This window comes from Gopherus flavomarginatus, chromosome 2 (genome assembly GCF_025201925.1).
Source record: "Gopherus flavomarginatus isolate rGopFla2 chromosome 2, rGopFla2.mat.asm, whole genome shotgun sequence".
Classification (NCBI taxonomy): Eukaryota; Metazoa; Chordata; order Testudines; family Testudinidae; genus Gopherus; species Gopherus flavomarginatus.
The window spans coordinates 119,641,372-119,668,413 of record NC_066618.1 but is presented as its reverse complement, the minus strand read 5'-3'; the positions used below and the strand labels follow the sequence as shown (position 1 = coordinate 119,668,413).

Sequence of the window (27,042 nt, the reverse complement as noted above, 5' to 3'; positions counted from 1 at the left end):
AGTAATTTAGAATGAATATATAAATATGCACATTTACAAATGCCAGTTACAGTAGATTAAACCAAATGCTTCCCTTACAAATGATCTTTAGATCACTACGTGAGCTGTACTTATTCAAAATTTCATTTGTTCAGAGAGTAAAACTAGGTGCTTTTAAAAATATTCAGATGCCTCTAATTTTCTCAGGTTTAATATACATAGTACCAGATAGTGATCATTCCTGAGCTTGTGTGTCAGGGGTAGGAGGTGGAGGAAACAGAGTCCTTATCCACCCTTTGTGCTCTTGTGCAAGGAGTAGCTAGAATCCTATACCTCACATTCCTTGAATGATAGTGAAGGAGAGGTTTAGTGCTGTCTTAAATACAAGACACACTACAAGGACCACTGCTGGGAGGTACTGCTTGTAGCACTATGCTACAAGATGTATCAATGGCCAGTCTTGTATGTGTTCCTCCAGCATACTGCAGCATTGTGCCTGCCTCTGTTTGCCACAGGCTGAGTGCCTATGTGAACGAATGCTGATACAGTGCCCCTGTACACCCATTTACGCAGCTGTAGTGCTAAAAGCTGCAATCTACTTCACAGAGTATATACACGGTCAATAAAACAAACCCTAAAGTGTGTAGCCTTAATAACTGAAATCATAGGTGCATAGTAACATGATTCAAATTTTTCCACAGAACATTTACACTATACAGTCAATTTTTAAAAATACACTAAAGCTTCATTGTTGGGGCTATCATGGGGGAAAAAATCATTAATTATGTACAGAAGCTTCAGTTACATTAGTGAAAAGAAGCCAAAAGCACTGAAAGCTCCACTAGCAATTTGGGTGGGTGGCTGGATATACATGGAAATTTGACAAGAATGAAGTAGGCCCCTGCTGCTTAGCAGATTTGGACGGGTCTTGATTACATGTTCTGACCCCACAATAAACTCTAGACTCTGTTCTGTATTGCACTCCTTATGAAACTGAAGGCAATAAGCTACTCAATCAGATAACAGATGGAGTGTATGCAATAATACAATAGAAAAAGAGCTGCTGTGTCAGCTTGGCCTGGTTCTTCCCCTCCATCACTCATTCTGACGCAGGCATCTTGTTTCCCACTCTGTGCTCAATATTTTCTTGTAAGCTAAATTTTCTGTGATGGAGTCACGGTGACTGAAGAGATTCTTCAGCCAGCTGGTCACAATAGAACCTTTGTTCCACCGACAGTCAGATCCCTCATCATTGTACACAGTCAGTGACGGCAGAGCTATAAAGCTGCCCCTGCAATGCTCTTGCAGTGCTGATCCCTGAGAACAGTGAAATTCCTTTTCCTTGGTGTCATTTTCCTGCACAATAAGCAACATCTTGATGTTCTATCAAAGCTTTGCCCTGAATGGAGATTTTGTTCTTTATAAGTAAATGCAAAAAAACTACATTAATGCAATGTTATAGCTGAGCTTTACCCAACACAAGCACAAAAGTCAGGAAATTCAAACTTGTGGTCCCCACAGCAATCGTATCCCAGTCCCCTTAGGCTTGTGCACTATCTTTAACCTTACTGTCCCAAAACCCATGGGAAACATACAAAGTCTTCTGAAAAGATAAGTCTGGGATAAGGAAGTGATTTCGGGGCGGTGTATTTTGAGTGATCTTCTGTTAACTGGAGGCCAGATGAACTGAATATGGAAATTCTTATGCAAAAACATATAAATTCAATATGGCCAAGTTCAGATTGCTTGGCGACAAGGTGGGAATAGTGGCAGAATTTTCCACTTCTTGACTTTTAACGTGTGCAACTCAATTGTAGCTTTGCATTAATGGGTTGTTTTGGGGAGCTCTCTTTTTTTGCATTCATTTTTTTGGATTAAAAATTCTTCACCAAAACATGGAGGTTAGAAAATGGTCACACATTACCGCAATGTGCTATGTGAGACAGAAAGGACTGTAAAACAAACCATTTGACTTATCCAAGCACAAAACCCATGTCTGAATAATCTCACAAACCCAGGGGTTCCCAAACTTGGTTCGTGGCTTGTTCAGGGTAAGCTCTGCTTACCTGAGCATCTGCAGGTATGGCTGCTCGCAGCTCCCAGTGGAAGCAGTTCACCGTTCCCAGCCAATGGGCGCTGCAGAAAGCGGCACAGGCCGGGCCACCGCTTCCCACAGCTCCCATTAATTAACTTGAGTTAACGTGAGTTAATTCTGCAGTGACCTACCCTTAAATTAACTATTCTTGAGTTAGCTTGACTGAGAATGGCCATGTTATGAAATAACACTTGAGCTATACAGCGTGGTTGGATTACTGCACACTGACTATATTAATAGCACAGAGAAATTGTGCTAGCAGCTGACAAGTGATTTCAAGCTTTAGCTTACATCCACTGATGGACCATCCAACTCAAGTTAAGGGTCTCTGTGGATAGGACTCAAGATAGGGGAAACATTCAAGTTATAACTTGAATTAACTCTGCAGCGAAAACAAGCCCTGAAAGGTTTTTGAAAAGAGATTTTCTATATAGAAATTCAGGATTCTCAGTTCTGACTCTATGTATTGACTGGTGAAGTATTAAGGAAATGGAATGTGATCAACCAAGAAGGAAAGAAATATTTTTACTCAAACACTCTGTTAACACTTACCCAATGTAAATACAAGGGGAAAAAACTCTCTCGGGAATTCAATTCCCCACACGGTAACTAAAAGAATATTCTAATATATACCTTTAAATTATCCAAGAAGCCCTTCCAAGAACAATAATAGATGAGATGGGGGAAAAATAATCAGAACAAACCTTGAAAGCCAATCAACCAAAAAATCATAACCAAACCTCTCCTCCAACAAAAAGTTTTCAGACATAAACCCATTTTCCTCCTTTCAAAGCCATCTTTAAATAACAAAGTTCTGTCAGTTCAGCGTGAGTATTATAAATATCATAGGCCTCTGCTTAAGTGGAGCAATCTGCCACAATGTCCAGGTCCAAAATTCCTCTCCTCTCATATTGTGCTATGCAGATTGTCTGACTGGCTGTCACCCCCCTATCTCCTACAGGTCACTGGTACATCTGTGTATATGTGTGGATAGTTTATAAAGCAACTTGGAATCCTTTGAGATGAAAGGTGCTGTATAAATATAATAGCAGCATATTATTATTACAAAATTGTATGACTTTTTCTATTAAATGAGATTGAATTCAGTTACTATGAGAACCATAACCTTGAACTTCATGACTTTTGTGTGTTTTAATTCTGAACCACTGTGCTACTTTCATTAAGCTTTTTGCATTGATTAGATAATAGGATGTAAAAGACCTGTTGGGTTACCACGTTTAAGTGCTTGCATTGGCACAGTTTTTAATACATTAATCCTACTAATATTATATGTATCCTATTGATGGTTTTCATGCTGATGACTCAACTACTTCACTGGGTAGTTTATTATATTACCTACAAGTTTTCTTCAGCTATTGAGAAATGTTTATTTATATTCAAGCTGAAATGTTTCCATTTTTAGTAGGGTTGTCGATTAATTGCAGTTAACTCATGTGATTCACTCAAAAACTTGATTGTGATTAAAAAATTAATTGCAATTAATCACAGTTTTAATCGTACTGTTAAATAATAGAATACCAATTGAAATGCATTAAATATTTTTGGATGTTTTTCTACGTTTTTAAATATATTGATTTCAATTACAACACAAGTACTGCAATGCAATCTCTTCGTTATGAAAGAGCAACTTATAAATGTAGATTTTTTTTTGTTACATAACTGCTCTAAAAAACAAAACAATGTAAAACTTTAAAGCCTTCAAGTCCACTCAGTCCTACTTCTTGTTCAGCTAATCACTAAGACAAATTTGTTTACATTTACAGGAGATAATGCTGCCCGCTTTTTATGTACAATGTCCCTGAAAGTGAGAACAGATGTTCGCATGGCACTTTCGTAGCCAGCATTGCAAGGTATTTATATGCCAGTTATGCTTAACATTCGTATGCCCCTTCATGCTTCGGCCACCATTCCAGAGGGCATGATTCCATGCTGATGATGCTTGTTAAAAAAATAATGCATTAATTAAATTTGTGACTGAACTTCTTGCGGAAGAATTGTATGTCGCCTACTCTCTTTTACCCGCATTCTGCCATATACTTCATGACATAGCAGTCTCGGATCATGACCTAGCACGTTGTTCTTTTTAAGAACACTTTCACTGCAGATTTGACAAAACACAAAGAAGGTACTAATGTGAGATTTCTAAAGATAGCTACAGCACTCAACCCAAGGTTTTAGAATCTGAAGTGCCCTCCAAAATCTGAGAGGGACGAGATGTAGAGCATGCTTTCAGGGGCCTTAAAAGAGCAACACTCCGATGGGGAAACTACAGAACCCAAGCCACCAAAAAAGAAAATCAACCTTTCTGCTGGTGGCATCTGACTCAGATGATGAAAATGAACATGCACCAGTCTGTACTGCTTTGGATGGTTATTGAGCAGAACCTGTTATCAGCATGCATGCATGTCCTCTGGTACAGTGGTTGAAGCAACAAGGGACATATGAATCTTTAATGCATCTAGCACATAAATATGTTGCGATGCCGGTTACAACAGTGCCATGTGAATGCCTGTTCTCACTTTCAGTTGATATTGTAAACAAGAAGAGGGCAGCATTATCTCTTGCAAACATAAACAAACGTGTTTGTCTGAGCAATTAGCTGAACAAGAAGTAGCACTGAGAGGACTTATAGGATCTAAAGTTTTACATTGTTTTATTTTTGAATGTAGTTTTTTTTTTGTACATAATTCTACACTTGTAAGTTTAACTTTCATGATAAAGAGATTTCTCTACAGTACCTGGATTAGGTGAATTGAAAAATACTATTTCTTGTATTTTTTACAGTGCAAATATTTGTAATAAAAATAAATATAAGTGAGCAGTGTACACTTTATATTCTATGTTGTAACTGAAATCAATAGATTTGAAAATGTAGAAAATATGTAAAATTATTTAAATAAATGGTATTCTTTTATTAACGGTGCAGTGTTTAACATGTATTTTTTTAATTGTGAGATTAATGGCGATTAATTTTTTAATTGCTTGACAGCCCTAATTTTTAGTTTTTAGATAGTTATTACTTGTTTTACCCTTCAAAACTACAGAAAGCATCTCCCTTCTAATATTAATGTTTATTAAATATTTGTGTAGCGTAATATCTCCTTTTTCTCAATTGGTTCTCAAACAGAAGAACTGCTCTAATCTGCACAAAAAAAGATTGTTTTCTCCCCATATTGAATACTCTGGGACTGCTAATGTGTAAAGTTAAGCCCATGTATAAATGTTTGTAGGATTTTACCTAAGTGAATAAAATGACTAATGATTGTTTCTAGCAGTTTTTTTAACTAAATGCAAGCATCTAATAGCTCTTTACTGTAAAGCAAGCCTTACCTGTGCCAGCATATTTATCTGCCATGTTGATATCAATGTTCAATTTTAAATTCAGCATAGTCCTGATGACATCATCACTGCCTTTCCCAGCTGCCCACATAAAGGATGTTCTTCCCTCAAGGTCTGAGTCATCTTTCACAGAGGGATGTTTCAAAAATACTTCAACTGTTTCCTGCAGACAAACTTCACTGAATAAGAATGCCATTGAAATTAACATAAAAAGAGTCTATAATGACAGAAGAAACTATTGTTTTGTTTTAATTAGCAGTTTTTGCTTAAGCAGCAAAACAAGGCTTCATTTTTCCTTTTTAAGGTTATATATAATATGTCTCATAACATTTCTAGCTTGTAATATCATCACTTATATAGTGTTGGAGGATTCTCAATCCTGATCATTGTGTTATTCTGTTACTGTGCCTATTTCTTGTTTATAACACCCATGGCTATGTCACAAGTTATGAATACACTGGTCTTATTCTGATTTCACTTAATTTTCTGTGACTTGAATTTTACTGTCAAGCATCATGCATACATCACTAGAATGCACAAGATGTACAATCGCTGTGAGGGAAATGATGGGAAAACATTACTAGAAATAACCATGTAGACAAACAGCAGAGCAATTCAAGAAAAAAAAATTCCTTTTCTTTTTTCAAATTTGGATACGACTTCACATGAATAGAATTTAATTTTTCAAAGACCACTAAGTGATCCTATAATAGTTTCACTGTATGAGAGGTAATAGCTTTAGAGACAAAACCACTATTTCTAATAGTAAATAAAATAATCAGATTATTAAATTACTAAAATATAGTACATCAGAAGGATAAGAAAAGTCATAATAGCTTAGGCCAGGCTTTCCATTGTGTAACCAACACACTAGACTCTCTCTTTAAATCAAAGAAAAGACTCCTGCACCTCTTCCTCGGGTGATGCTTTGGTTTTAAGCTGTCAGTGATGTAAGACCTTTCTAATTCACCTCCCAGCATCACTAATTCCACTAGAGTTTCTAAAATAGCAAATTATAAGAAACAAAACAGTCTAAAACACAGAAGAATCACCCTTCGCAGCTCTCTAAGTCAGGTATATGTGCTCTGAGCTCACAGGACCCCACCAGCCGAAAACCAGCAAATTATATTATTCCTATGGCCAGGCCTAGAGTACCACTTACTTCAGTATAACTTACATTGCTCAGGTGGGCAAATAAGCCACCCACCTTAGCAACACCAGTTACACCGACCTAAGCGCCAACTGTGGACAGCACTATGTGATCAGTAGACCTTCTCCAGCCGATGTAGCTACCACCTCTGGCAGAGGTGGATTTATTATACTCACAGGAGAGCTTTCCCCTGTTGGCATAGAGAGTCCTCACCATATGCGCTATAGCAGCTTTAGTGTAGCCTAGCCCTATGTCAAACACAACTTGTTTGGCTCAATACTCGAGTAACTGGGTGAAATTTAAGGGACTGACGGTCAGACTACATGGTTGAATGAATCATAGAATATCGGGGTTGGAAGGGACCTCAGGTGGTCATCTAGTGTCTAGTCCAACCCCCTGCTCAAAGCAGGACCAATCCCCAACTAAATCATCCATCCAGAATGGTCCCTTCTGATCTTAAACTCTATGAATTTATGATTCTAACTTGCAGAACAACAAGGTCTACTTTCCAAATAAACCCACTCATTTAACCTGATGCTGGTTCTGTAGTTAATGCCTGTAGTAAAGGAAGGGGTAGTAAGGTTTCTTTCAAAAGATCAGTTTGGGAGAGGGAACTATGGACCCAGAAGGGTTCTGTCCCGGAACCTTTGGAGGGCCAGTACAAATGTTGGGTATTTGATAGTATGTAAATACCTCTCAATAGGTAGATATATTACCAGTGGCAAAGTGTAAAATACTTACATTTTTATTTTTGATCAGTTTGTCTATGCTAAATGAATTACCAGGTGAAGACGTAAGGAAAAAAAATAAATGTTAAAAGGTACCTCTGTGGAAATAATTCAAAAAAGTTTGCACTCAGGACAGTCAAGAATGCGTCTATACCAGTGAATTCATCTTGATTCCTGAGCTCTCTGCACAGTGAGTAAGCTACCTTTTGAGTTCAACCTAATGTATTCCAGTAGCTCCTGAAACTGGGAAGGGGCTGATGGAGCTGTATTCTGAAAGGAGGGTGTCATAAACGGATAGTTAAGAGTTAATAGAACAGAAGTACTTCATGTCTCTTTTGCCTGTAAAGGGTTAACAAGATCAGTGAGCCTGGCTGTCACCTGACCAGAGGACAAGTCAGGGGACAGGATACTTTCAAATCTTGAGGGAGGGAAGTTTTTGTGTGTGCTGTTAGTGTTTGGTTCTTGTTCACTCTGGGGGCTCAGAGGGACCAGACGTGCAACCAGGTTTCTCTCCAATCTCTCTGATACAGTCTCTTATATGTCCAGAATAGTAAGTACCAGGTAGATAAGGTGAGTTAGGCTTATGTTTGTTTTCTTTATTTGCAAATGTGTATTTGGCTGGAAGGAGTTCAAATTTGTACTTTGCTGAAAGGATTTTAATTTGTACTTGTATACTTAGGCTGGGAGGGTATTCCCAGTGTCTATAGCTGAAAGACCCTGTAACATATTCCATCTTAAATACAAAGATAATTTTTCTTTCTTTAATTAAAAGCTTTTCTTGTTTGAGAACCTGATTGTTTTTTATTCTGGTGTGAGACCCCAGGGGATGGGGTCTGGATCCACCAGGGAATTGGTGGGGAGAAAGGAGGGAAGGAGGAGAGAAAGGTTAATTTTCTCTCTGTGTTAGGATTACTTTCTCTCTCAGGGAGAGTCTGGGAGGGGGAGAGAGAAGGAGGGGGGAAGGTGAATTTTCCTTTCTGTTTTAAGATTCAAGGAGTCTGAATCACAGTAATCTTCCAGGGTAACCCATGGAGGGGAAGCCTGGGAGAGGCAACGGTGAAGGAAAGGGTTTACTTTCCTTGTGTTAAGATCCAGAGGGACTGGGTCTTGGGGGTCCCCGGGCAAGGTTTTGGGGGGACCAGAGTGTACCAGGCACTGGAATTCCTCGTTGGCAGCAGCACTACAAGTACTAAGCTGGTAATTGAGCTTAGAGGAATTCATGCTGGTACCCCATCTTTTGGACGCTAAGGTTCAGAGTGGGGAATTATACCATGACAGAGGGTTTGTAGCTTGGTAGAAGATGAGATGGGCCACTTGAACCTGGTCCTCTGTACAGATAACACCAATAGCAACAGAGCCTCATTTCTGAAAGAGAACTGTGCTCACTAAGGGTAAATCATCTTAGTGCCATCACAGAGCAGGGGCAAGTTGGTAATGAACAGGATGTTGAATGCATGCATCCCTGAATGAGGCTCGAGAGTCATTATTCTAACAACATAAGAATGGCCATACTGGGTCAGACCAATGGTCCGTGTAGCCCAGTATCCTGTCTCTGACAGCGCCCAATGCCAGAGGCTTCACAGGGAATGAACAGAATAGGGTAGTTATCAAGTGGTTGATCCCTTGTTCTCCACTTCCAGCACTTAGAGGCTTAGTACACCCAGAGCAAGGGGTTGCATCCCTGATCATCTCGGCTAATGTCTAGTTCTTTTTTGAACCCACTTATAATTTTGGACTTCACAACATCCTCTGGCAATGAGTTCCACAAGTTGACTACGGGTTGTGTGAAGTAGTACTTCCTTTTGATTGTTTTAAACCTGCTGCCTATTAATTTCATTGGGTGATCCTTGGTTCTTGCGTTACAAGAAGGAGTAAATAACACTTCCTTATTTACTTTCTCCATACCATTCATGATTTTGTAGACCTCTATCATAACCTCCCTTAGTTGTTTCTTTTCCAAGTTGAAAAGTCCCAGTCTCTCCAATCTCTCCATACCCTAATCATTTTTGTTGCCTTTCTTTGTACCTTTCCCAATTCTAATATATCTTTTTTGAGATGAGGCAACCAGAACTCAAGTATGCAAGGTGTGGGCATACCATGGATTTAAATAGTGGCATTATGATATTTTCTATCACATTAATTATACACTATCATACCTTTCCTAATGGTTTCTAACATCCTGTTCACTTTTTTGACTGTAGCTACATATTGTGTGGATGTTTTCAAAGAACTATTCACAAAGACTCCAAGATCTCTTTCTTGAGTGGTAACAGCTAATTTAGACCCATCATCTTGTATGTATAATTGGGATTCTGTTTTCCCACTGTGCATTATGTTTCATTTATCAACACTGAATTTCATCTGCCATTTTGTTGCCCAGTTACCCAGTTTTGAGAGACCCTTTGTAACTTTGCACGTCTACTCTGGATTTAACTATCTTGAGTAATTTTGTATCAGCTGCAACTTCTGCCACCTCATGGTTTACCTCTTTTTCCAGATCTTGTATGAATATGAATGGTACTGATCCAAGCACACATCAATGAGTATTTACCGCTTTGTATTCTGAAAACTGACTGTTTATTCTACCCTTTCTTTCTGGTCTTTTAACCAGCTACTGATGTACAAAACGATCTTCTCTCTTATGCCATGACAGCTTACTTTTTTCATTCACTTGATCACCCTTCTCCATATGTTTGTTGACACTCACTAAAAAATTCTAAAAGATGGGTGAGGCATGATTTCCCGTTACAAAAGCCATGTTGACTCTTCCCCAAAAAACTGTGTCAATTTACATGTTTAATATTTTTGTTCTTTACTACAGTTTCAACCAATCTGTCTGGTACTGAAGTTAGGCTTACTGGCCTGTAACTGACAGAGTTGCTTTTTTTAAAATTGGTGTTACATTAGCTGTCCTCGAGTCATCTGGTACAGAAGCTGATTTATGTGATAGGTTACGTATCACAGTTAGTAGTTCTGAAATTTCAACTTATTGCTGTTTAATTTTTCAATTTGTTCCAAAACCTCCTCTAATGACACCTCAATCTGGGACAGTTCCTCAGATTTATCACCTAAAAAGAGTGGAAATCTCCCTCACATCCTCTGCAGTGAAGACCAATGCAAAGAATTGATTTAGCTTCTCCGCAATGGTCTTATCTTTCTTGAGCACTCCTTTAGTACCATGATCATCCACTGGCCCCCACTGACTGTCAGGCTTCCTGCTTCTGATGTATTTAATTTTTTTTTTGCTGTTAGTTTTTGTGTCGTGTGCTAATTTTTCATCAAATTATTTTTTGACTGCCTAATTATACTTTTACACTTGACTTGACAGCGTTTATGCTCCTTTCTCTTTTCCTCTGCCTCAGGTTACCTTTAGCATGAGCAAATTAGAAATCAGACTTGTGACCCTGAAAGGCCAACTCAGTATATTATGCTGCATCAGGGATACATTTTTGAGAGGATAAACTAGAGCAACAATTTTAAAAGTAAGGGAGGAGAGGCAGCTGTAGCATATACAAGTAGGCTCTATTTAGAATGCAGCTTAGACCTATCTCATTTTTTAAGTAAGCATGTAAAGGCAAGAACTCATTTGCGTGGTTTAACAAAGAGATTATAAGTACATAAACAGAAAAGTCATAATTAAAATTGAAAGAGTAGGGAAGATGCAGAAGTGAAGACTAGGTTCAAACAATGTACAATGTAGGCCAGGCCTGCACAACTCGTAAAGTGGCGAGGGCCACATTACTTCAAAGAAAACAGCTGAGGGCCAAAATCCCCCGGCCCCGCGGAAACACCTCCCCCCCCCCCAGGAACTCCCGGCTCAGCGGAAACACCCCGCCCCAGCAGCGCCCAGCCCTGCAGAAACAAACCCTCCTTCCCCAGCGCCGCCCCACCAAAACAGCTGTGGGCCAAAAAGGAAGGTTGGGGGTGGGGAGGTGATACTTGATTTTAAATCAACCAGGGGCTCCCAGCTGAAGAGGTGGCTGGGAGCCCTCAGGGTCAAATTAAAGGGCCTGGGGCTCTGGCAGCTTGGGGAACCCTGAGCTTTGCAGGCCTGGGGCAGGGATTTAAAGGGCCCAGAGCTAATGCTGCTGAGGGGAGCCCGAGCCCTTTAAATCCCAGCCCCAGCCCATCCGCTGGAGCTGCCGCCAGGATTCAAAGGGCTCTGGGCTGCCCGTGGCGGCAGGGTGCCCTGAGCCCTTTAAATCTCAGCCGCGGCCGGAAATCTCTGCGGGCAGCCCAGAGCCCTTTGAATCCCGTCCGCGGCTGGAATTGAAAGGGCTCTGGGCTCCCTGCCGCTGCGGGCAGCCCAGAGCCCTTTGATTCCCGGCCACAGCTGAGATTTAAAGGGCTCTGGGCTCCCCACGGCTGTGGGCAGCTCAGAGCCTTTGAATCCCGTCCGCAGCTGGCAGGGCCGGCTTTAGGAAGTGTGGGGCCCAATTCGAACATTTTCAGTGGGGCCCCGGCATGGATGACTGAAAAAAAAAACATGTAAAAAAAAAGCCTCTCATTTCTTAGCAACCGGTTCCCTATAAAAAGTTCTGCCACAGTACGTATTTTTTGTACCAATAGGGTTACCATACGTCCGTATTTTCCTCCCGGATGGCGATTTAAGAACCAAAAAGCCTGACATGTCTGGGAAAATACAGATGTATGTTAACCCTACCTAAAGTTCTGTTTTAAAAAGATGGGTCTGAACTAGAAATGAGCTCCGCCACTCCCTGAGGGTGTGTTAGGGTGCACATGTGTGGGTCCCAGCTGCTCCCTGCCCACCTCATTGAAGCAGGTGTGCAGGGTTACTTCCCTGGGAACGGCAGGACACCAGTGGACATGGGGCTGACTGCAGGTAGGGGCTGGCTGCAGGCTGGGCAAGGGGTGTGGGGCAGGCTGGAGACGGGGTGTGGGTGGGCTGGCTGGCCTCAGGCAGGGCCACAGGAGGGGTGCGGCATGGGTTGGCAGAGCTGGAGACAAAGGAGTGCGGGACTGGCTGGCTTCAGGCAGGGGTGTGCGGCAAGGGTTGGCTGGAGACAGGGAAGGGGGTGCAGGGCTGGCTGGAGATGGGCTGGCTGCAGCCAGGAACTGGTGCAGGCAGGGCAGGAAGTGTGGAACTGGTGCAGGCCGGGGGTGCAGCAGGGGTTGGCTACGGGAAGCTGGTGCAGGTACAGAGGGTACAGCCCATCCTGTATGGTGAGTGCCCCCTCCTCCTTCCTCCCCCATCAGGGTAGCAGCAGTAGCAGCCCGGGGCTCAGGGGCTATTTAAAGGGCCTGGGGCTCCCCTGCTTCCACTGCCCCAGCCCTGTAAATAGCTGCGGGAATCCTGGGGAAATGGTGGGGCTCCGGGGGCTATTTAAATGACCAGGGCAGCAGAGGCAGCTGGAGACCCCCCCCACTACCCCAGGGCTCTGGGAGCTATTTAAAGAGCCCGGGGCTCCCCTGCTTCTATTGCCCCAGCCCTGTAAATAGCCGACGGAGCCCTGGGGAAGCGGTGTGGCTTCAGCAGCTATTTAAAGGACTGGGGCGGCAGAGGCAGCTGGAGCCCCAGCCCTTTAAATATCCCCGGAGCCCCCCACTACCCCAGGGCTCTGGGGGTATTTAAAGGGCCCGAGGTTCCCCTTCTTCTACTGCCCCAGCTCTTTAAATAGCCATGGGAACTCTGGGGAAGTAGTGAGGCTCCGGTGGCTATTTAAAGGGCCGGGGCGGTAGAAGCGATGGGAACCCCGGACATTTTAAATAGCCCCCAGAGCCCCACAGCCCTACCCCAGGGCTCCAGCAGTGGTGCTCTGGTGGCAATTTAAAGGGCCTAGGGCTCCAGCCCCTGCTGGGAGCCCCAGGCCTTTTAAATTGCCCCCTGGGGAAGCTGGGCCACCCCAGTACAGCATACTGGCTTTTGCCGGTACACTGTACTGGGGTTGGGCGTGGGGCCCTCTTAGGGGCAGGCTGATTCAGGGGAATTGGTTGAATTGGCCTAAAGCCGGCCCTGGCGGCTGAGATTTAAAGGGCTCTGGGCTCTCCGCAGCTGCCAGCAGCCTAGCAGCCCAGAGCCCTATGAATCCTGGCCGTCGCTGGGATTTAAAGAGCTCTGGGCTCCCCGCGGCTGCGGGCAGCCCAGAGCCTTTTGAATCCCGGCTGCGGCTGGGATTTAAAGAGCTCTGGGCTCCCCGCGGCTGCGGGCAGCTCAGAGCCTTTTGAATCCCTGCCGCGGGCCACACAGTGAGCCTCCACGGGCCGCACGTTGTGCAGGCCCGACGTAGGCCATATAAGAGACTGACCACTGAGGCAAAAATGTGAGAGAGGAGCATAGAAACTTAGGAAGGCCATCATACCTGAAACACATTGAAAGGAAGCAAGAGGAAAGGATAAAAAAGAAAGTGAATCACAGGAGACATTTAACACAAGACATGAGGAACGATGAAGGAGCTAAATCAGATTCTTTTAAAGACATTTATATTAGAGGATGATGCACAAATCGAATTAAATCTGTTGAAACTATGGTGAAAAGGATAGTATGATAATCAGAAGCACATACAAATCCCCAGAGCTAGAGAAGTGAGTGTCAGATTAGGAAAATTTGCTATTGACATTATATGATACTTGGAAAAAAATGGCTTGACTCAGCTTCTATTTAAACGAATAAATTCCTGTAGACTTCAGTGGTGCAATATCAAGCCTATTGATGATACCTGAAGTGATACAGACCATACTCAGAATGGTTTAATATACAGAGGGGGGGAAACAATTACCAGGTGAGAAGTCACTGATCGTTTTGGGCTAGATTCTAACTTGGACTATATGCCCACACAAGGGAACAAAGGGCAACTAGGAACCTCCTTACACTCCTGCATGGATGACCCACATTTTGGGTTTAGGTACATAACAGAGTAAGTGGGGTTACTCATTCACTTATTCCATCTCCAGAGCAGATTGGGCATGGGTTCTAACCACCACCCTATTTGCTTTCCAGAGTAGCTAAGCCAGAGCAAGGGTTTGGCAGGGAAGTAAGTAATTAACTAATAGTATAGGTGATTAGTAAATTATTACCACAAAGGAGCAGGAGGAATAAGGGGAGGAATTGTGATTCAGAGGTTTATCTCTGAATCACTATGCTTCCCAGGGTTACTCTGCTTAATTAGGGTTGTTCCTAATGTCAGACTCTAGTCCCTAGTATCTCAAAGAGCAGTCCTTGCTATTTCCTCTTTGGATTTAAAATATATTATACATTAGGTTTTGTGGTGGTTGTTCAAAAGCATCTGGAATGATGTTCAGTGATAGAAGATTAACCAAAATAGGTGAGGTATCATTTTGGTGCCGCAAGTGGGTGGTGTTTGGGAGATGCCAACACTTATTCAAAAACCAGTCAACCCTGGAAGAACCTAGCAGAGCCCATGGCATATTCAAGACTCAATTAGGGGGAGCCAAATTCAGAGAGACCAGTGGAAGCAAGCAGCACATACAATCATATTTGGAGTATCTGCACAACCTACTGTGAGGAGCACCTCATTTTGTTGGCTCACATGGGTGGAGCTTGGAAGGGTACCACCACTAGAGCTGATTTTAATTTTTTTCCCTTGCAGAAATGAAAACAAAAATGTTTTCTGATGAAAACTTTCAAGTTTTCATTGAAAACTCGAAAACTGAAAGATTTCTGCCTAAGTATTTTGATGGATATAGAAAGTTACCACAGAAAGCAGATACTTTTCATGAAAAAGTTGTTTTCCATTGAAAAACAGTTTTGTCAGAAAATCTACTGTTCCCTAACCACCACTCCCTCTTCTCTAATTTGACCCCTGGTTCAGTCTCACCAGCTCACCCCAGGGGAGGAGGAGGATTCCTTGCCCTGTGATCACTCTCCAGAAGTCTGTCTATTCTCCTGCCTGGACCTGTTAAAGCCCCAGTGCAGAAGCACAGTGCTTAAAGTACTATGAGTTTATTCTATAAGATCTATGCAGAAAGAATGAGGAACTGGAACCACACACACACACACACTTTACTGCTCTCTGTGCTTTCATTGACCCTCACTACCTCAGGTACTCATTAGACCAAGAACTCAATGCCTTGCCTAAACGCTACACTGCTTGAAATTCTGCAAAATGGAGAGTAGTAAGAAGGCTGGGCCTCTATACCATGAAGCATTCTTTCCCAAATACATTATTTTATTTTTTTCCATTATGGTTAAACATTTCAATCTTTCTTTTAACCAAGCTTTTCTCAGTTCCTTTTATAGGAGAAAACCCCCCCACAACAACAGAACAGTCTCAAAGATTTGAAAAGGCTGCTAAAATAGCTCCTTTTCCCAAGACAAAGACAACACCATAACTTGAAGACAAACAGAATGAATTAGAATTTGCTAGTTTAGCAGACTAAAGGAGAAAAGGAACATGCACTTTACCTGACTTTATATTTTTAATTTGTATTATAAGTAGAGAAAACAAATACAAAACCACAAACCCATAAAGCTCATTAAGGAAAGGAAAAAGAACTAACCCTCTTCTTTCTAGGCGCTGCACTGTCAAAAAGCCCGAGAGAATATTAAATAATACCTCCACCCAAAGGGAGAATTTCAATAGAGTCAAAAATGGACTTTACATGAGACCTGATTTTTTCCTTTTCCATATTGCCTAGCATTATCTTAATAATAAAACCAATCCAGATATGGCGAAGTGTTATAGAATTGCAGGAGGCTATGTGAAAGGAGGAATCTTCTTAGTGGGTCTGTTTTCACTAGGAAAAAAAGGAGTGTTTATATACACCTTATGTTAGCCAAAATATGGTAACTAACATGAGATAAAAGACTGTGGCCAGGAAGGAACTTTTCTCACTGGCTTATTGGAAAGGAACATAATCTCTCTCCTGCCTTAGTCTGGAAAGGGGAGGTTATTTGTTTGGATCAAGCAGACATATTACATATGAGCAAGTTCCTGAAAAAATTTCTGTGCTGCAGACAATGGGGGGGAATCTCAGTCCATTCCATATTCTTCTTCATGTGCAGAGCTCTTAAAGGACTGGCCAATTAATTGCAAGGAGGATGGGTAAGAGGGGAAAGAACAGGATAAAGAGTCAGGATACAAATATAGATGAATTGGAAAATGGCAAAAAATCTTCCAGCTAAATGCAGAAGACAAAAATTATATGTAATGAAGGCTTTTTAATATTCCTGAGATAAGCCAGCAGTAAGGAAGAGAATTAAAATGAACAATCAATTTGCAAGCATTTATTAATAGGAACAGGGAAAGGATAAATAAAGCATCAAGATCATCATTACAACTCACATAAAAAGAGAAATATTCTACTGTCTCCTTAAATGCATCTGACCAAACTAGAAAGCAGGAAATTCTTCAAGCAAGTGAGGATGGAGTCCTGTACCCAGCCAAACTGTGCACACTGTAATGGAAGATATACCTTTTATTGATGATACAAGTCAACAGAAAAAATTCTGGAAAAATGTGTAAGTTCCACAGAGCTGTGCTCAGATGATGAGGCTAAAATAAAAACACTTTATACTTCATCACCAATGAGAGGGACCTTTGGTATTTTTTATTTTTTGCCTCTCTGACCTTTAAGTTGATATGTTTTGTACTTAGCTGTAATATGTTTACTGATTTCTATATAAAAGAGAATAAAATACCCTGCTGAATGATGACAGTAAAAATGCCAGAGAAACTGACTCTTATGACTTGAAACTGCAGAAGTTAGCCCATTGATTTTCCATGTTTGCACCTTCTAGGATATGGTGTTAACATGGAGATGCTCCATATTGGACTATGGAGCTATGCAGTAGCAGAGGACTAGACTATTCTTTAGCTATGTTTCATGGGACAAATGCTACATTTATAATGGGAGATATTAAGAAATTAATCAGTTTCTTAAAGCCAAAACTACAGTATTAAAGGCCACCAGCTACACAAGTGCATGTGCACATATACATGATCCCACTATGCACAGTTTGTGAGCAATTGGTTTAAACATGTGGCCAGAGGTTCAGAAAGAAATGTATTATGAAACATCAGATAATGGATATGCCATTCTGTTCTCTATTGTTCTTTATTATTACATGCAGTTACCAGGATGCTATGACATAGACTATTCTATTCATGTTTGAAAAAGTTTTTTAATATTAACATTTTGAAATCCATCATCTATATGGCACACAATACAGGAAAACTGAATAAAACTTATGAACACCTCTACATACAGATTACTCTACAAATCATTAGAAATCTGTTCTCAGGGCTATCCTATTTCATAGAATCATAGAAGATTAGAGTTGAAAGAGACCTCAGGAGGTCATCTAGTCCAACCCCCTGCTCAAAGCAGGACCAACACCAACTAAATCATTCCAGCCAGAGCTCTGTCAAGCCAGGCCTTAAAAACCTCTAAGGATGGAGATTCCACCACCTCCTTGGGTAACCCATTCCAGTGCTTCACCACCCTCCTAGTGAAATAGTGTTTCCTAATATCCAGCCTAGACCTCCCACACTGCAACTTGAGACCACTGCTCCTTGTTCTGTCATCCGCCACCACTGAGAACAGCCGAGCTCCATCCTCCTTGGAACCTCTCTTCAGGCAGTTGAAGGCTACTATCAAATCCCCCCTCACTATTCTCTTCTGCAGACTAAACAATCCAAGTTCCCTCAGCCTCTCCTCGTAAGTCAAGTGCCCCAGCACCCTGATCATTTGCATTGCCCTCCATTTGACTCTCTCCAATTTATCCATCTCCTTTCTGTATGGGGGGCCCAAAACTGGATGCAGTACTCCAGATGTGGCCTCACCACTGCCGAACAGAGGGGAATAATCACTTCTACTAATTTCTGCTAATACAGCCCAATATGCTGTTAGCTTTTCTGGCAACGTGGGCACACTGTTGACTCATATCCAGCTTCTCATCTATTGTAATCCCCAGTTTCTTTTCTGCAAAACTGCTGCTTAGCCAGTCAGTCCCCAGCCTGTAGCAGTGCATGGGATTCTTCTGTCCTAAGTGCAGGAGTCTGCACTTGTCCTTGTTGAATCTCATCAGATTTCTTTTGGTCCATTCCTCCAATTTGTCTAGGTCACTCTGGACCCTACCCTACCCTCCAGCATATCTACCTCTCCCCCCATCTTAGTGTCATCCGCGAACTTGCTGAGGGTGAAATCTATCTCATCATCCAGACCATTAATAAAGATGCTGCGAACCCTCCCGCCGTGGTAATAGGTAACAGTTATGCTCTTCTTGATACAGGAGAGAAGGAATCACCCCCTACAGAAAAGGAGGAGAAGCCTCGTACCCCTAAGGCTGGGAGGTCTGTTGCCACCACTGAAAATAGGAAACGTAGGATAGTGGTGGTCAGAGACTGTCTGCTGAGGGGGACAGAGGCGCCCATCTGTCGCCCTGACATTTCATCTCGGGAGGTATGCTGCCTGCCGGGGGCCCGTATCCGAAATGTTACAGAGGCATTGTCGAGGATTATCCAGCCTTCTGACTACTATCCCATGCTACTCATCCATGTGGGCACAAATGATACTGCGAGGTGTGACGCTGAGCGAATCAAGAGTGACTATAGGGCTCTGGGAGTACGGGTGAAGGAGTTTGGAGCGCAGGTGGTATTCTCTTCGATTCTTCCTGTCAAAGGTGGGGGCCCGGGCAGAGACAGATGCATCATGGAGGTGAATGCCTGGCTGCGAAGATGGTGTCACAAGGAGGGCTTTGGCTTCCTCAACCACGGGATGCTATTCGAGGAAGGACTGCTAGGCAGAGATGGCGTTCACCTTTTGAGGAGGGGAAAGACCCTATTTGCACACAGACTGGCTAACCTAGTGAGGAGGGCTTTAAACTTTGACGGGGACAGGTGAGCAAAGCCCACAGGTAAGTGGGGCACATGAAGACCTGGGAGATGCGTCGGAAACAAGAGGGAGCGTGGGCTATAATGGCAGAGAGAAAGGACGGTCAGGGCAAAACTGAGAGGCAAGATCAAACCAGTATCTTAGATGCCTATATACAAATGCAAGAAGTATGGGTAATAAGCAGGAAGAACTGGAAGCGCTAATAAATAAATACAACTATGACATTGTTGGCATTACTGAAACTTGGTGGGATAATACACATGATTGGAATGTTGGTGTGGATGGGTATAGTTTGCTCAGGAAGGATAGACAGGTGAAAAAGGGAGGAGGTGTTGCCTTATATATTAAAAATGTACACACTTGGACTGAGGTGGAGATGGACATAGGAGACGGAAGTGTTGAGAGTCTCTGGGTTAGGATAAAAGGGGTAAAAAACACAGGTGATGTCGTGCTAGGAGTCTACTACAGGCCACCTAACCAGGTGGAAGAGGCGGATGAGGCTTTTTTTAAACAACTAACAAAATCATCCAAAGCCCAAGATTTGGTGGTGATGAGAGACTTCAACTATCCAGATCTATGTTGGGAAAATAACACCGCGGGGCACAGACTATCCAATAAGTTCCTGGACTGCATTGCAGACAACTTTTTATTTCAGAAGGTTGAAAAAGCTACTAGGGGGGAAGCTGTTCTAGACTTGATTTTAACAAATAGGGAGGAACTCGCTGAGAATCTGAAAGTAGAAGGAAGCTTGGGTGAAAGTGATCATGAAATCATAGAGTTTGCAATTCTACGGAAGGGTAGAAAGGAGTACAGCAAAATAGAGACAATGGATTTCAGGAAGGCGGATTTTGGTAAGTTCAGAGAGCTGATAGGTAAGGTCCCATGGGAATCAAGACTGAGGGGAAAAACAACTGAGGAGAGTTGGCAGTTTTTCAAAGGGACACTATTAAGGGCCCAAAAGCAAGCTATTCTGAGGGGTAGGAAAGATAGAAAATGTGGCAAAAGACCACCTTGGCTTAACCACGAGATCTGGCATGACCTACCAAAAAAAAAAAAAAAAAAAAAAAAGGCGTCATATAAAAAACGTAAACTAGGTCAGATTACAAAAGATGAATATAGGCAAATAACACAGGAATGCAGGGGCAAGATTAGAAAGGCTAAGGCACAAAATGAGCTCAAACTAGCTATGGGAATAAAGGGAAACAAGAAGACTTTTTATCAATACATTAGAAGCAAGAGGAAGACCAAGGACAGGGTAGGCCCACTGCTCAGTGAGGAGAGAGAAACAGTAACAGGAAACTTGGAAATGGCAGAGATGCTTAATGACTTCTTTGTTTCGGTCTTCACTGAGAAGTCTGAAGGAATGTCTAACATAGTGAATGCTTATGGGAAGGGGGTAGGTTTAGAAGATAAAATAAAAAAAGAACAAGTTAAAAATCACTTAGAAAAGTTAGATGCCTGCAAGTCACCAGGGCCTGATGAAATGCATCCTAGAATACTCAAAGAGTTAATAGAGGAGGTATCTGAGTCTCTAGCTATTATCTTTGGAAGGTCATGGGAGACAGGAGAGATTCCAGAAGACTGGAACAGGGCAAATATAGTGCCCATCTATAAAAAGGGAAAAAAAACCAACCCAGGAAACTACAGACCAGTTAGTTTAACTTCTGTGCCAGGGAAGATAATGGAGCAAGTAATTAAAGAAATCATCTGCAAACACTTGAAAGGTGGTAAGGTGATAGGGAATAACCAGCATGGATTTGTAAAGAACAGATTATGTCAAATCAAACTGATAGCTTTCTTTGATAGGATAACGAGCCTTGTGGATAAGGGAGAAGCGGTGGATGTGGTATACCTAGACTTTAGTAAGACATTTGATATGGTCTCACATGATATCCTTATCGATAAACTAGGCAAATACAATTTAGATGGGGCTACTATAAGATGGGTGCATAACTGGCTGGATAACCGTACTCAGAGAGTAGTTATTAATGGCTCCCAATCCTGCTGGAAAGGTATAACAAGTGGGGTTCCGCAGGGGTCTGTTTTGGGACCGGCTCTGTTCAATATCTTCATCAACGACTTAGATGTTGGCATAGAAAGTACGCTTATTAAGTTTGCGGACGATACCAAACTGGGAGGGATTGCAACTGCTTTGGAGGACAGGGTCAAAATTCAAAATGATCTGGACAAATTAGAGAAATGGTCTGAGGTAAACAGGATGAAGTTCAATAAAGACAAATGAAAAGTGCTCCACTTAGGAAGGAACAATCAGTTTCACACACACAGAATGGGACTGTCTAGGAAGGAGTATGGCAGAAAGAGATCTTGAGGTCATGGTGGACCAAAAGCTAAATATGAGTCAATAGTGTGATACTGCTGCAAAAAAAGCAAACGTGATTCTGGGATGCATTAACAGGTGTGTTGTAAACAAGACACAAGAAGTCATTCTTCCGCTCTACTCTGCGCTGGTTAGGCCTCAACTGGAGTATTGTGTCCAGTTCTAGGCACCGCATTTCAAGAAAGATGTGGAGAAATTGGAGAGGGTCCAGAGAAGAGCAACAAGAATGATTAAAGGTCTTGAGAACATGACCTATGAAGGAAGGCTGAAAGAATTGGGTTTATTTAGTTTGGAAAAGAGAAGACTGAGAGGGGACATGATAGCAGTTTTCAGGTATCTAAAAGAGTGTCATCAGGAGGAGGAAGAAAACTTGTTCACCTTAGCCTCCAATGATAGAACAAGAAGCAATGGGCTTAAACTGCAGCAAGGGAGATTTAGGTTGGACATTAGGAAAAAGTTCCTAACTGTCAGGGTAGTTAAACACTGGAATAAATTGCTTAGGGAGGTTGTGGAATCTCCATCTCTGGAGATATTTAAGAGTAGGTTAGATAAATGTCTATCAGGGATGGTCTAGACAGTATCTGGTCCTGCCATGAGGGCAGGGGACTGGACTCGATGACCTCTCGAGGTTCCTTCCAGTCCTAGAGTCTATGAATCTATGTTGAACAAAACCGGACCCAGGATGGACCCCTGGGGCACGCCGTTTGATACTTGATAATTATTATTCTATAATAATTTATATAATCTATGTTATATATTAAAATAATTTGCTTTATGTTTCAGATACTTACATACATACATACTTACAGCAAAGTTGCTCTGTGCTGCATAATGTAAGGGTGTTGCCCCTTGGCTATCAGATGGGATGGTTCCAAACTTATTTCTTTCTAACAGGAGATGGACAATCTGCGCATGGCCTGACAAAGAGCAGAAATTAACATATGAACAATGTATACAGCTCACTAGCTGCTTTGCTCTGAAGTCTTCTTTCCTATTAAACGAAGGAAAAAATCAACAAACATGAATAAATGCTAGGAAATTCAAATAAAATCATAAGACTTTACATGAGCTTTATGTTGCAATTGTCCAACTTGGTATGCTGTTTTTGCCAAAGGTGCTCTAGTTTCACTGTTTCTTCTACCCTCATCTTTTGCAGGCCACCAGGGAACTATGATGGCCTGGGAAAATGAAACTGAGGAAATGGCCATTTAGCGTCTAAAGTAAAAGACAAAAGGCTATTATAGTGTACTACTACACCATCAGCAGTACTTTGTCAGACAACAGTCTACTATACTATAATAAGTGAGATGGATACTTCCATACAAGATTTTGGAAATTACAACCAAAACCTTGAGTGTGACCCAGTGGTCAGCTCAAGACAGCAAAGTGAGCCGTGGTCTGGGATGATGTGCTTTTGGTTGCTTGTGTTGCTTAAACCAGCAATTTCATTTCAAAGTACACTGTGTTGTAGGAATCATGCCTGGAGGTCCTTACTCAGTTTTTATTCATGCAGAATTCCCATTGAAGATCATGGTAATCTGACTGAGAACGACATAAAAAACAACTACAAATCTCAGGATTTGGCCTCTGGATATTATTTCTTGCAATCATTTGACAAACTTCTTCTAAGCATTCTAATTTCTTCCCCCAAAACTCCAGTTTCCCCAAGCAGAGCCATTATTTCAACTTTACGTTTCAACTCATTACATGAATTCTATATGAGAAAGTTACTTACTTTACAGATACTGGAGGTTCTTTGAGATGTGTGGTCCCTATTTGTATTCCACTGTGGGTGCACATGCACTTTATGTGCCTGGAGTTGGAGAATTCTTGCAGCCAGTGTCTGTTGGTCTGCGCATGTGCCCTTGCTCTCATTGTGCCTCGAGCCCAGGGTATAAAGGGTGGAGTAAACCGATCACCTCTCCAGTTCCTTCTCTACTGTAAATCCAGGAATGATCCAAAGCAGAGGAGAAGGAGGGTGAGTAGTGGCATACAGAGGGCGCACACATTTCAAACACCCTCCAGTTATTATAAGATAATTAACCTTCTCTTCTTCGAGTGCTGGTCCTTTTGTACATTCCACTGCAGGTGAATGACAAGCAGTACTCTAGAGTGCGAGAATGCAGGTGGCAGAGTCATTTGAAGGACTGTTGACCCAAAGGATGCATTAGCTAAGGAGTCCTGTATTAGAGCCTAATGTCTCATGAATGTGTGGATGGAACTCCATGTAGCTACTTTGCAAATGTCAAGTAGAGGTACATACTGAAGCAATGTCACTGATGTCGCTTGTTCTCCTGTAGAATAAGCCCTTATCCATGAGGGGAGGAAGATGTGACAGCTGGTAGAAGAGTAGGATGCAGCCTGAGATCCATTTAGAGACTCTGGGAGATATAGCTTGACCTCAGAGTCATTCTGCTATGGCGAGAAACAGTCTAGATGATTTCTGATTGGCTTCATCCTTTGCAGGTAGCAGGCCAAGCTTCGTCACATGTCGAGGGAATGAAGTCTTCTATCCTACTCAGATGCATGTGGCATCAGGGAAAAAACAGGTAAGTGGACTGACTGGTTTAATTGGAACTCTGAAAGTACCTTGGGGTGAATTTCAGATGTAGTCCTAATGAGATTTTGTACTTATGGAATATAGAGAATGGAGGCTCTGCCAGTCGGGCTCCAAGCTCATTTACCCTTCTGGCTGAAGTGATGGCGCAAAGAATAAAACTTTCAGCAACAGGTGATACCTGGAACACATGGCTAGTGTTTCAAAAGGGAAACTTAGTGAGTGATTAAAGTACAAGGTTTATGTCCCTGTGAGGGACAGGCTTCCTTACTGGCCAGAAAGTTCTGATTTGGCCTTTTAAAAATCTGTTGTCAATCGGTGAGTGAAAATTAAATAATCATCTGATAGCAGATGGCATGTACTGATTGCTACCAGGGGGACTACAGAAATGAGGGAGAGCCCAGTCATTTTGAGAGAAATAAGGGGAAAATTTGCTGACTCAGGAGACGTGTTTCAGCTGTACCCAGCTGGAAAAACACCTTCACTTGGCTGAATAGCTTTTCCTACAAGAATCTTTTCTGCTGTTATCAAGGATGGTTTGTACAGCCTGAGAGCAGGAAAGTTCTGGGGATGACAGCAATCCAAAAACCAAGCCAGGAGATGAAGTGCTTTGGGGTTGGGATGCTTGATCCTGTCCTTCTTCTGGGTCAAGGGATCATGAAAGGACTGCTTCCACTTGTGACTGATGGCCAAATGCCTGTGGAGAGTGTCCGCCGAGACATTCTGAGCTCCCAGAAGACTGGCTGATGACAGGATGATTTGATTCCTGATACATCAGTTCTACAGAGTGACTGCTCTTACACACAGGGGGATGGATTGTGCCTCTCCTTGTTTATAGATGTAGAAGACGTTGTGATATTGTCTGACACTATAAGGACATAGTGGAACGGGATACATTGCACAAAAACTTTGAAAGCTTCTTGGACTGCCCAAAGTTCCAGAAGACTGACATACATCCTGGCTTTGCTGGGCATCCAAGTGCCCTGTGCTGTCTGGCTGTCCATGTGGGACCCCAAGCCCAAGAGGGAAGCTTCTGTAATGATCATCCTGTCCAGCAAGGGGAATAGGAAGGGAATGCCCACACATACCTGATGGGAATCCTTCCACCACATTACTCTGGAAAGAATTGTAACTCTAGAATTCATGCTGTGTTTGGCTAGTGAATACACTGTTTGGTGAAATGCCTCTAAGCAACTTAGCGGACTCTGGCGAATGGGGTTGTGATGCTGGCAGACCAGATGCCAATTCATGCCAAGGCCTCAGGCTTCACTGAACACTTACAAATATATAGCTGGAAACCAGCCTTGCTTACCTGTGTGTTTGCAGTATCAAAATAAATATAAGATGCTAAGTTGATAAGAATGTGTTCAGTGCTTTATAAAATGCAAATAGGATGCTGCATGTATTGTTCTCTCAATTATATCCTGGTGTTATAAATTGATAACAAGCATTTGTATTGCAATCCTCTGTGACTACATAACTCATCAAACAGGGAAAAAGTCTTGTGTAATGAAAATGATAGTCTCTAACAAGATGATGTTAAATCCTGTTAATTTAAACTCAAAGAAGCCACTGTGAGAGATCAAGGATAAAAAACTTTAAGTTTATTCCTCCCCTTTTCCCCCATGAAGAAGGGATCTGTTTTTCTGAGGGAAAAAGATATAAAAACGCTTCACAGGGAAAAATGATTATCTCTTTGCTGTTTAAATTCTCATAGAGCCAGAGACACTAAACTAAGCAGAGACCCCCAGAATCATCCTGGGTCTGCTGAGAAAGACATTTTGAATGGAACCTCTGTTGTCTTTGGGAATCACAGATGGTAACTCATTTGTGCATGTGTGCTTTTGTTCACATTTGTTACTGGGTTGGTGAAATCTAATTATAGAACATACCACCAGTTTGGGGTGTCTGCCCTGATTTTGACAGTTGTCCCTGAGGTAGGCACGAACAGTCGTGAGCCACTCCAAACTGCATGAAGCCATGTATCCCAGGAGGGAAAGATAATTTCTAACTGGAGCTCAATAAGTGCACTTAACCTGGCCTATGAAATAATTCATAGCACCAATTCCACTTGTACCAATGACACTGAAACTTTGGGATCCATTGGTTCCAGCAAGGAACACCCAACCAGAGCTTCAACCACTGTGGTACCTACTTTTATGCTTGTGAGAGCATCCCTGCTTTCCCAATGAGGCCACAACTGGGTCTGTGGGTATGGATTCCTGCCCATCAGAGTCAGACCCTGAGGCAGGAGGCACACTCTTGAGGCATACTAGCTCAGGAAGGCACATGTTATGGCTAGGTGTAATATGTGCCACTTCTTTTCTATCAGTACCCGTGAGATGTGAACATCCTAAGTCGCAGGGCCATGACAGCAAAGCTCATGAAACCAGGGCTCTATTGAAAATAATAAAATATAGGCAGAAAAATACTTCGGATGAGATTTTCTGAGCTAGATTTTAAACTCTTTGGGGCAAGAATTTGCCATTTCTATTACATGTTTGTACAACGCCTAGCACAATGGGGCCTTAACCTGGTCGAGGTGTCTAGGCACTAACACGATATAAATGTTAAATAATTATGAACAGCAGCAACAACAAAAACAAAATGCAGAGAATTTAGTCACATATATTCCATTACTTGAAATTTAAGATTTGTGGCTAAATCCCTGCATTGCTTTGAAAAGCTTGACCTTAATTTACTTAGTAACACTTCAGAATCTTACATCAAAATCTATTTTCAGCATATAATGATTTTCCTTAAAATTTTTATTTTTTTTGCTATTTCTGAAAATGAATACATAATTATTGACAGTGATGTCTCACAGTTCATGTACACCATCATGGGGACCTCATTAAGGTCATGCAGTGTTCCAGAAGTCTGTGTGCTTTTTTCTTTCTACACCTTACAGATGAGAAAATTCCCCCCATGTAAATGGTATTTCTCTGATGGATGCGGTTAGTCGCACACCAGATGATTATTGCTTACAACATACTAGATAAGCATAAGTGACCAATGCAT

The 27,042-nt window shown here is 42.0% G+C and overlaps 1 protein-coding gene across 5 annotated transcripts in view; it reads right to left on the bottom strand.

Annotated features, from left to right (window-relative positions):
* Positions 1-27,042, bottom strand: part of INVS (inversin) — a 219,896-nt gene that overhangs the window by 75,894 nt on the left and 116,960 nt on the right. For all 5 annotated transcript variants that reach the window (XM_050938135.1, XM_050938137.1, XM_050938136.1 and 2 more), the window contains 2 exons: positions 22,272-22,381; positions 5,426-5,597 (listed from right to left, as the gene is read on the bottom strand). In XM_050938135.1, coding sequence (XP_050794092.1) covers positions 5,426-5,597; positions 22,272-22,381 — 282 coding nt within the window. The remainder of the gene's footprint in view (positions 1-5,425; positions 5,598-22,271; positions 22,382-27,042) is intronic.